The sequence below is a fragment of the Passer montanus genome, unplaced genomic scaffold (genome assembly GCF_014805655.1).
Source record: "Passer montanus isolate IOZ18808 unplaced genomic scaffold, ASM1480565v1 scaffold200, whole genome shotgun sequence".
Lineage (NCBI taxonomy): Eukaryota > Metazoa > Chordata > Aves > Passeriformes > Passeridae > Passer > Passer montanus.
Window position 1 is genome coordinate 109,697 of NW_024366593.1, and position 10,994 is coordinate 120,690.

General features: G+C 58.1%; 1 protein-coding gene across 3 annotated transcripts; it reads right to left on the reverse strand.

The window, feature by feature from the left end:
- Positions 1-408: 408 nt before the first annotated feature.
- On the reverse strand, positions 409-10,793 carry FECH (ferrochelatase). 3 transcript variants are annotated; one of them, XM_039708381.1, is made up of 12 exons: positions 10,695-10,746; positions 7,450-7,555; positions 6,428-6,547; positions 5,963-6,111; positions 3,336-3,470; positions 3,065-3,171; positions 2,308-2,406; positions 2,096-2,203; positions 1,611-1,775; positions 1,158-1,217; positions 807-935; positions 409-429 (listed from the first exon to the last, which is right to left on the reverse strand). In XM_039708381.1, exons 1-12 carry the CDS (start codon positions 10,744-10,746, stop codon positions 424-426), a joined length of 1,236 nt encoding a protein of 411 aa, XP_039564315.1. In that variant the 3' UTR covers positions 409-423. The 3 variants fall into 3 exon arrangements, with proteins under 3 accessions (XP_039564315.1, XP_039564316.1, XP_039564314.1); XM_039708380.1 differs by lacking the exon at positions 409-429 and having other exon boundaries at positions 663-935; XM_039708382.1 differs by lacking the exons at positions 409-429; positions 7,450-7,555 and having other exon boundaries at positions 660-935; positions 10,695-10,793.
- Positions 10,794-10,994: the final 201 nt, after the last annotated feature.

The window sequence follows — 10,994 nt, forward strand, 5'->3', positions numbered from 1 at the left end:
AGATCTCTCACACCTGACAGGATAAATGCCCTCATCTCCCCAGTTCCCAATACCCTTCTGAAAGAAAACACCAGGAGCCCTGCCCCGGGGTGAGCTGTGCTGTGCTGGGGGGCACTGCAGCAGGGAGCCACAGGGGCTGGCTGCTGGGGGACACTGCAGCAGGGAGCTCCCAGGGGCTGGCTGCTGGGGGGCACAGCAGCAGGGAGCCCCGGGCTCACAGGAGCTCACAGGGGCTGGCTGCTGGGGGGCACTGCAGCAGGGAGCCCCAGGGGCTGGCTGCTGGGGGACACTGCAGCAGGGAGCTCCCAGGGGCTGGCTGCTGGGGGGCACAGCAGCAGGGAGCCCCGGGCTCACAGGGCTCACAGGAGCTCCCAGGGCTCACGGGGGCTGGCTGCAGTGCCCCCCAGCAGCAGGAGCCCCGGCTCACAGGGCTCACAGGGCTCCCAGGGCTCACGGGGGCTGGCTGCTGGGGGGCACTGCAGCAGGGAGCTCATAGGGGCTGGGTGCTGGGGGACACTGCAGCAGGAGCCCCGGGCTCACAGGGCTCACAGGAGCTCCCAGGGCTCACGGGGGCTGGCTGCTGGGGGGCACTGCAGCAGGGAGCTCATAGGGGCTGGCTGCTGTGGGGCACAGCAGCAGGAGCCCCGGGCTCACAGGGCTCACAGGAGCTCCCAGGGCTCACGGGGGCTGGCTGCAGTGCCCCCCAGCAGCAGGAGCCCCGGGCTCCCAGGGGCTCACAGGGGCTCAGAGGGGCTCACGGGGGCTGGCTGCAGTGCCCCCCAGCAGCAGGAGCCCCGGGCTCAGAGGGGCTGGCTGCTGAAGAACGCCTTGGCCTCCCGGCACACCGGGTTGACGCAGAGCGGGCAGCACAGGGTCAGCTGGCGGGAGCACACCTCGTTGGACTGCAGGTGGGAGTACACCAGGTCTGCCAGGGCCTGCGGGGAGGGGGAAAGGTCAGAGGGAGCAAATGCAGCCGTGCAACCCCCCCAGCCCTGTGCCCCTCTGACAAAGCCACGGAGTGCCCTACAATGAACCCCTCCCTGCTGGCAGATGAGGTACAAGGGGCTCCATTCCTGCTCTGCACCTCAGAACACCTTAAAAGCACCTGAAAACATCCACACAACTGCAAACCCTACAGCCACTGCAACAGCAGATACCTTGGAGAAGAGTGGATTTCCATTGAGAGACTCCGCTCTTCTGATGTTTTCAACTCCACACTGAAGCAAAAATAAGGAGGAAAAAGTTAAACCTGTTCATCTGATCCCTCACTGGGTAGCCTTCAAAATGTTCCCACTTCATTCAGAAGTCATCCCAATGACAGGATTGAATGCAGTATCACAGTTTTCAGTACAGCAAAAATTACCGTGGGGACACATTACACTTTGCTGCCAAAAATCATTCATTGTCTTTGAGCAATATTTGTAATGGTTTAAATACCTAAATCTGCAAAGACAAACCCCCACCTGTTTTGTGATGAATTTCTGATTACAGGAAATTAAAGCTAATCCCAAATAATATTGCGAGAAGCAACTACAGAGCAAATTGCAACCTGGGAGAAATAATTTCAGAGCAGCACTACCCAAACAGGGCCCAAACCCACAGAGCATTACCTCGTTGGCTAAAACCTGGGCATACTCGATGTCCAGCTCATACAGTGTCTCAATGTGGTCACTGGTAAATGCTATTGGCACCAGCAGCATGTTCCTCTTTCCTCGCTGGCACAGCCCTTTGATGGTCTCGTCTGTCTGGGGACCAAGCCAGGGCATTGGTCCAACCTGCAACAAAAAGCAGAAATAAAGGGAAAACACTCATTAAATCACTCTCACAAAGGGCACCCACATTTCCTTAGGCAGGATGACAGAGCAGGTTATGGATGGGACAGAAGCAGTTATTTTTATTTCCCTGGCTGTACTTCTCCCTTTCTCCACTGACTGTTTAATGAAGACACACTTCCCACCACTCCATCTCACAGGAAAGAACCTGGGCTGGCCTGAACAAGACTGAAGAAAGCAACCAGAAATGTAAGTAAAGGTGTGTTTTTTCAGTCCAGTAACACCCTGCCCAGGCTGTACCTGCTCAGCCCCCCAGCACATACCTTGGACTGCCACACGAGCCTGTAGGGGTTGGAGTAGTTGAGCTTCTCCATGACCCTCTGGACAGTGGCTCCCACTTCCTGGGGGTAGGGATCACCACGGTTCACCACCTGCACCACACACAGCACAGCTCTGGCACACTGCAGCTCTGGGAAGGACCAGAGCAGCCTGGCCCTGCCCAGCTGTGCCCACACCCTGCCCCGAGGGCACTCACCGACATGGGCAGCGAGTGGGCTGAGAAGAGGATCACCACCTCTTTCCTCTTCTCTGGGGGGAACAGGTTCAGCTCCTTCTGGATGTGATCAGCAAAGCACTGCGCAGGGAAACACGAACACAGGCCTCAGAGGGGAACACTGGGGCTCTCAGGGATGCAGCCAGAGCTGCCTTCCCAAATTCCCTCGGTGTCACAACACCCGGGCAGTGTGGCAGGGAGCACAGGCAGCTCCACCCTGCCTGCCCTTGGTGGCTTTTTCACCTCTCAGCACACCACGGGAACTGCAAACCCACGTGAGAGCAGCAGCTCCCTCACAAAGACTGAAAGAGCCATTTTCTCTGGAAAGAGAGCAGTATGAACACTTCCCTTCACTGCTCCTGCCACAGCCAGGAATTACTGTGTGCTGCCAGAGAATCTGACAAACCAACACAATCTGTGTGTGTGCTGTCCTCACAGACCTGTGCTGAGCAGAATTTGGACTAATGGCCTGCAGAGGCTCCTTCCAGCCACCACCATCAGGGCAACATCACCCAGCTTTTAAAACAGGCTGTGCACAGTGGATGCTTTCACACATTATCTTGCCAAAGCATGGGCCATGAAATAACTCTTCTGTAATTTCAGACATGGTAGGCAAGACCCATTTCATCACACAGCTAAAATGCACCCTCGGACTGAAGCCTTCCTGTTACCCTTTCTCAGTATTTTATTCTCTGTTTTAAAAGAGAATGTATAAACCTCAAAGCCTTCAGATGCACACCTGAATGAGAAGGGGGTGTGTGGGCCAGCGGTCAATGATGCTCCACTTCATCTTTGGCTTCTCCCCTTTCTGGTTATAGTAGCGATAAATGGCATTTAAACTGCTTCCTGAAAGAGAGAATTAACACCACACCTTCAGCAAGCTGGCAGCCTGGAACAGCTCGGCAGCAAGCTATCATCACACTTGAAAATGCTGCTAAATTCAAACACAACAGTAAATTGTTGTGCTGTTGTGTCCCAGCTGAGCCCTGCAGCAGCCCGCCCCAGCTCACCCGTGGTGGAGCAGCTGTACTGGGGGTACTGGGTGAAGGCGATGGCTCTCTGCACGCCGTCCCTCTCCATCTCCTCGATGGCCTCCTCCGTCAGCGGGTGCACGTAGCGGAACCCGATGTAGTACTTGTGAGGAGCTGCCAGCAGGCACAGGGCGGGCAGCAGGGGGACATCCACAGCAGCACACGGTTACAGGGAAGACAGACACCAACAGCCAGCTGAAACCGCTGAAATAACCTGCTCGGCGTTTTCTGGCTGCTTTTGTAAAGGCCTTGATTGGCCAAGCACAGTTCTGGTACCTCGCTTGGCTGGGATTAGAACTGAAAAGTGATTTATATTATGGTTTGCAGGGACATCACTTGCCTGCTTCTCCTGCATTTAGCAGAGGCACGGCTCCCAGCCTGGACAGAGCCATGAATCAGGGACACGTGCTCTCCCATCCTGATTTTGGAGGGCTTCTATAAAAAGCTTCATGGCTTTAACACCGAATTTTGGCAGCAATGTGATTCTCCCTGAGGACCTCTCCATTTTTTAGCTCTAATCTTCTGGGTGCCAGCTTTGGGAGCATGGCTTGGTGAGGGGACGGGAAGCAGGCACGGGAGGTTTGCTGTTTTGTTTTTTTAAGTGGAGGACAGAGGTTCTCAGGAGAACAAAAGCAAAGTTTCTTTTGCAGGGTTTCCGGGTCAGTGGCTCTGAAGCAGCATTTAGCAGGTTTCTGAGGGAAGCAGATGTCCCGTGCTTGGGCTCCACTCCGTACATTTGTGCAGGGTTCAGCAAACAGGTTTAGTCAGCCCCAGCTCTCTGCAGGAGGCAGGAGAGCTCCCAGCTGGGAGCAGCAGCAAATAGCGAGCCAGCTTCAGGAGCCCGTGAGCCAGTAACCTCATTAACATCTCTGAATGGCATCAGGGACAGCAGTCTGAGTAACCACAGCGGGACTGGAGGAGTCTAACCTGGGAAAGGACATCCTGGGAAGAACAGGGCCAGCCTGGAACTAACCCCAGTGCCAGGTTCTGTTCAGGACCATGGGCAGCAAAGAGAGGTGCTGGTGCCTGTACACAGGCTGTTTAAATAACAGTGACATCCTGCCCTGATCTTGGACACAGTCAGTTCCCCCCTAGCAGCTGGTACAGTGTCTGTTTGGGATGGGAGCACTGCTGCTGACACACTGAAGTTTCACCTGATGCCCAGACCAGATCAAGGTAAAATTACCCTAAATGTACTTCTTTTTGCCACATTTCACGTGGTGCCAGCACCTCCTGCCAGTTACTCATTCCGAGGGCTCAGCACCCCCAAGGTGAGCACACCACATTCCCAAGTGCTCCAAGCCACCCTGAAGGCACACAGTGCTCTGCACGGTCTCTGGGGATGCTGGAGGAAACGGCTGGCAGTGCTCAGCACATGCTATTGTTAAACTGCAGCTGCTGCCAAGTAAAAAAGAACCTCCAAAGGACTTATCAGGTAGGAGAGGTGCCCAGAGGAGGGTGTGACTGCACAGAGAGTGGTCACCAAACAAAAGCAAGCGGGAGTGGGACACTGGGAAAAGCAGATAAACCTTCCAGCCTTATCTGCAGAGCCTGCTGCAAGGCTGACCCTTGAGGGCCCCTGCTCCAGGAACACTCCTGCTCTGGATGACACAGCAGGCTCTGACTGCACCTGCAGGGACCACGGCTCAAACACAGCTAGGGAGTCACATCTGTGCAGAAAGGACTGAACATCACCTGAGTGACACAGTGACACACCACATTCTGAATGGATGAAATAAATTTGGCTCTAGCCTTCCAAGAGCATTGCTTTTGACCTTCCAGACCCTTTTGGCAGTCCTTTTCCTCCAGCCCTTTTGTAGCCAAGCCCGAGGCAGGTCCACAAAGAGCTACCCAACAGCTCTGTATGAAAGGACAGTCACAGAAGCATCTGCACCCATTTCCCACCACAGTGATGCTACCAGGCAGGGTGGTACAGGCTATCCCACACCAGTCAGCACTCCCTGCTGGGAGGGATTCTGAGACACAGGGACGGGGAAGGAGGCTGTGTTCATGCTGGAAGTTTTCTCATCATGCAGGACTGTCAAGGAGAGCATCTCCTTGCAGCCAGCCCAGCCTTATCTCCTGCTGTGTCCCCGGGTGGGGCTCGCTGCTATCGCTCAGCCGTGCCCTGCACTGCTCATCCACAAAGCCTTGTCTTTCCTCCAGCTGTTCCCTCAGCCCTGAGGCAGCTGCTGAGAACACCACCCTGAGCCCCCCTCCCACACCCCCCTCAGTGGTTCTCATGAAATACATCCCCCTTTCTTCTCCTCCAAGCCTCAGCCACCTCTGTTCAGTGCAGGCCTCCTCAGGCTCAAGCAGGGCAAGGCACGATGCCTGGCAGTGCCACACACCAAGGGACACTCCTGGCACCTGCCTTGGACACCTGCAAATAACACACTTAGCCTACCACAGCCATGATCACAGGACACAGAGGTGGCTCCCTAGCCCAGCCTTCGATAACAACCTTCCAGTGAAGAGAACCCCTTCTGCACTTCCCAGCAGGGAGGGACTCCCCCCCTCCCCACGAGGAAAACCAAGCAGCCCAAGCCGCTTTGCCAGCAAAAGGCAGAGCAGCAGCAGGCGGGGGAGGCCGGGCAGAGCAGTACCAGTGCGAGGAGACATGCTGTCCAGCAGCTTCACCATGCCCTCTCCCTGCAGCGCCGTCCACTTCTTGATGGGGGAGCCGCCGCCGATCCTGCTGTACTGCTCCTGGATCTTCGGCGTGCGGCGCCTGGCGATGAGCGGGGCCAGCGTGCTGCAGGGAGGGACCTGTCAGCACAGCCAGAGAGCCTCCCCGAGCCCTGCTCCGCGGCCTGGCCCTGCCAGTCCCTGGGAACTGCAGCCAAGCAGCGTGGCTTGGTGCATGTTCTACTCCTCCACCCGTCCCACAGCTCAGCCTGCAGTTAAAGAGAGCAACATGGCACGCCCAATCCACTGTCCCCTGCTCTGACTGCTCCCAGGACGAACCACTCTTGGGGAATTCTGCTCTCCACAGAAGTGAATATCAGAGCTCGATATTGACAGCAACACCCAACACCACCTGTGCCCCAGGAGATCCCAGTGCCTCTCACTTCTGAACTGGAAGGGTCATCAGGTCTCTGTCCAGGAAGAGACGCAGCAGGAAATCGTGGACGTCATCCAGCCGCTCCGGGCCCCCCATGTTCAGCATCAAGATTCCTGTCTTGGGTTTCCTAGGGAAGCAAGAGAGATTCCAAATCCGAGTGACCCACTGCTTTTGTTTTTATTACAATGACAAAACAACCAGCTCATCCTCCCACATTTGCCTTTGCAAAGGCAGCTCCTATCCCAGGGCTCCTCCTGCTTATGTAAACACTTGCACTGGAGTAGGAATGGCCAGACACAAGTATCTACATGATCTCTGCTTTTTTAAAGAGTAACCACTGTGTAACACAAACTTTAGCTGGAAACACACAGCCTCACAGCTGCTGGCTCTAAGGGAGGTTATAAAACAGCTGTGCATTCCAACCAAACCAAGCAGCAGCTTCCCTGGAAAGCAGATAAGCCACTCACACAAGTGTGTGGGGACACATCTCATCTCCTGCAGCACTGACAGCAGCAAGAAGCCTTTCTACACACAAATTCATTGCAGGGCCAGTTGTGTTTGGGCTGGGCTTTTCCAGAATGGATTTTCTATCTGGGTGCAGGTCTGGCACACTACTGTAAGGATAATGTCCCACACGGCACAGCAGCACGATGGTGGTATCAGCATTTACAGAATGGCTGCAGGTCACAGCTCTAACCCATTTCCCCATGGAAATGTTTCCCCTGCCCAAGGGAGCCCACAGACCAGGAGCTCACTTCCCCAGCAGATGGTTCAGGTTGCACAGGGAGCTTTGCCCTTTTGTTAAAGTCTCACAACAGGGCACGGAGAGGAGCCCAGGCCTGCCCCAGTGTTTCGGGAGCTCAGCTTCCATTCCCTTTCTGCTGGAGCGCGCATCAGAAGGCTGCTGAACAAAGCCAGGCAGCAGAACTCCAGAGCAGAACGATAAGGGGCAAGGCTGTCCCGAGGCTGTGCGTGGCAGATACACAATCACACGGGCACAGAACAGCCCCGGTGCCCCGGCACACCCACCGCTCCTGGGGCTGCGCCCGCGGCTCGGCGCTCCCGGTCACCGCGGCCGCCGGCGCCTGGGCTCTCCATCGCAGCGGCACCCGCAGCTGGCTGCAGCTCCTCAGCACTGCGGAGAGAACGGCAGCGCTCACCCGCTGCCCGGCCAGCAGCACACACCCACACACCCCAGAGACCCCAGAGACACGGGAACCCAAGATCGCACGGACCCCAGAGATCCCGCAGACCCCACACACCCCAGAGATCCCAGAGACCCCACAGACCCCAGAGACCCGAGACCCCAGAGACCCCGCAAACCCCAGAGAACCCACAAACCCCAGAGAACTTGCAAACCCCAGAGACCCCAGAGACACGAGAACCCAGAGACCCCACAGACCCCAGAGACCCCACAGACCCCAGAGATCCCGCAGACCCCAGAGATCCCAGAGACCCCAGAGACCCCACAAACCCCACAGACCGCAGAGACCCCACAAACCCCACAGATCCCCCCAGACCCCACAAACCCCACAGACCCCCCAGACCCCGCGGCACGGCCGCCTCCAGCTCCTGCAATCAAAGCAAGCCGGCACATCAAAGCCTCTGCCTTTCTTTGAATATTCTACACTTATACAGCTCTGCAGGTACCAGGCAGCACCAAAACCCAAACAAATTCTAACCTGTGAGCTCCAACCACAACTCCAAAATAACTGGTGACAACAGAGCAGAACCAAGGGGCTGGCCCCGAGGAATAAACGTGACTCCTCGTGGGTCAGACACACCTGGGCTAACCTGACTGGACAGGATTTCCACACCCTGTCTACAGTGTCGGTCAGACACCTGCTCCTGTTTGAACACCGAGCAGCAGCTCCAGAATTCATTAGCTGCAGACCTGGGCCACCTTCTGTCCCACTGCCCAGCCAGGTGATGCCATTGATCTGGATTTCAGCATCACAAACCCCAGGATTTCACAAGTCTGCACATTCCCCTCCCTCTCCAGCTCTCCTGGATCCCCTTTAGCCACTGGAAAGGGCTCTGAGATCTCTCTGGATCCTTCTTTTCTAAACACCCCCAGCTCTCCCGGGCTGGCTCCAGAGCGGAGGGCTCCAGCCCTGGAGCATCTCCGTGGCCTTCTCTGGACTCAGTCCAGCAGCTCCACATCCTTATGTCATGGGTCTGCAGCTGAACACAACCAGATTATCCTTAAGGTTCTTTCCAAGCCATTCCATACAATTCCATGCTGGTTACAGCCTGCCTTTTCAAAGGCACACTTCGTTCTCCTCGGGAGTTCATCGTCATTACATGGTTTTCTTTTAGCACAGAAATAGTGTGAATTGCTCGTGGTGAAGAAAAAAAGAGGTTAAATCCTGCATCCCCGTCTCTCCGGCAATTGCTCAGTGCGACATTTCCCCTGTCAGACCACAGGAGCTCAGCAGCAATTGAGCCCCAACAGCACAGAGCTCCTCAGCAGCCGACCCACCCGCTGGGAAGAGCATCTTACAGCTCTCAGTTCTCTAATAACCTCCTGAACAGATGCTGAACGGCCTCAAAACCTGCTGAAATCAATGGCAACAAAACGCAAATCCAGCCTCAGACTCGGGATTACGAGTGCGTGGCTGTGGATGCCTGAGTCTGCACTGATACAAAAGGCTGCAAACTAAAGAACTTCAAGCATTGCTGATGCCTGAAGGGTCCTTTTCAAATAATCATTTTTTACTTCCAGTTCTTGGGTTATCACTTTCTGAGGTGCTGGCACCCTATGCCAGTTATAGAGAACAATAAAAAGGGAAGTTTCAATGGCTGCATTGGTACTTCTGCACTGTGAGAACTTTTCTTCCTGGCACAGAGGGTGCTGGGCACCGAGCAGGCTCCCCAGGGAATGGTCACAGCCCCAAGGCTGCCAGAGCTCCGGGAGCGCCTGGATAACGCTCTCAGGCACAGGGTGGGATTGCTGGGGTGTCCTGTGCAGGGCCAGGGGTTGAATCAATGCCCAGGAGTCCCTTCCAACTCAGGACATCCTGCAAGTGTCTGACTTGACACTTAGGAGTGAGGTTTATGCACGTTTGCACCTGCACCACAAGGACACAGCGCAGAACGAGACGTGCAACGAGGACGATCCCAGCTTGATGGAGCATGGATAAAAGCGTTCTTGCACATGTTTTAGAAGGGACACTACAGTATCAAACCCTAAGACGAGCACTGGGGTGGGCAAGCTCTTGATGTCCCTGGGCACAGCAAGCGCTGCAGGCCCCGGCTGAGCTGGCCGAGCCCGGCTCACGGCTCACGGCTCACAGCCCACAGCCCCCGGCAGCATCTCCGCACGAACCCGTGCAACAGGGGAGGCTCGCTGGAAGCACGGAGGGCAGCAGGTGTGCCCTCAGCGGAGCACGGCCTCGGCCGGGCTGGAAGCACAGCACAGCACAGCACCGTTCTTGCACATATTTTAGAAGGGACACTACAGTATCAAACCCTAAGACGAGCACCGGGGTGGGCAAGCTCTTGATGTCCCTGGGCACAGCAAGCGCTGCAGGCCCCGGCTGAGCTGGCCGAGCCCGGCTCACGGCTCACGGCTCACGGCTCACAGCCCCGGGCAGCATCTCCGCACAAACCCGTGCAACAGGGGAGGCTCGCTGGAAGCACGGAGGGCAGCAGGTGTGACCCGCAGCGGAGCACGGCCTCGGGCGGGCTGGAAGCACAGCACAGCACAGCACGGCACAGCTCGGCTCGGCTCGGAGCAGGTGTGCCCTCAGCAGAGCACGGCCTCGGGCCGGCCTCGGGCGTGCTGGAAGCACAGCACAGCACAGCACGGCACAGCTCGGCTCGGCTCGGAGCAGGTGTGCCCTCAGCAGAGCACGGCCTCGGGCCGGCCTCGGGCGGGCTGGAAGCACAGCACAGCACAGCACGGCACAGCTCGGCTCGGCTCGGAGCAGGTGTGCCCTCAGCAGAGCACGGCCTCGGGCCGGCCGGGGGCGGGCGCAGCCCTGCGGGCTGGCCGCGGAGACCCCGCAGCCCCGACCCCTCAGCGCAGTGGCGGGAAGCCGCCATCCCGGCGCGCAGCCCCGAGGAGCCTCCCGCAGCCCCGGTAAGCCCGCCGGCCGCACGGCCCCGCCGCCCCGCGCGGTCAGCGTTATGAAAGGCGCCTCTCGGGCGTTGTGTAACGCGGTGCCGGCGGTGCCGCGGCGCTCCCGCCCGCGCGGCGCCCGCGGTGCCCGCTCAGCGCTCAGGCCGCCCGCCGCCCCCGGCCCCGTTCCCGCCGGCGCCCTCACACTCACGGTGACGGCCGGCAGCGGCGGCGGCGGCGGCAGCCATCTTGGCCGCCCGCATTCCCTCAGACAGCCCCGCCGCCGTCCCTCGCCGTACACCGCCCCCGGCACGCCCCGGCACGCCCCGGCACCGCACGGCACGGGGGGCGGGCCCGCGGCGGTGTCCCGCCAGCCGCGCTGCCCCGCTCCCCTCGCAGCCCCGCTCCCCTCGCAGCCCGGCTCCCCTCACAGCCCCGCTCCCCTCGCAGCCCCGCTCCCCTCGCACCCCCGCTCCCCTCCCAGCCCCCGCGCCCCCCCCGGCCCCCTCCC

What these genes read in the sequence shown, in the direction of transcription:
- FECH (XM_039708381.1), bottom strand. Translation starts at nt 10,746, where the DNA reads ATGCGGGCGGCCAAGATGGCTGCCGCCGCCGCCGCCGCTGCCGGCCGT. An exon ending in CACACCCCCTTCTCATTCAG is followed by an intron (nt 2,407 to 3,064) that starts GTGTGCATCTGA and finishes TTCCCTGCGCAG; the next exon opens with TGCTTTGCTGATCACATCCA. An exon ending in GGCTCGTGTGGCAGTCCAAG is followed by an intron (nt 1,776 to 2,095) that starts GTATGTGCTGGG and finishes TTTTTGTTGCAG; the next exon opens with GTTGGACCAATGCCCTGGCT.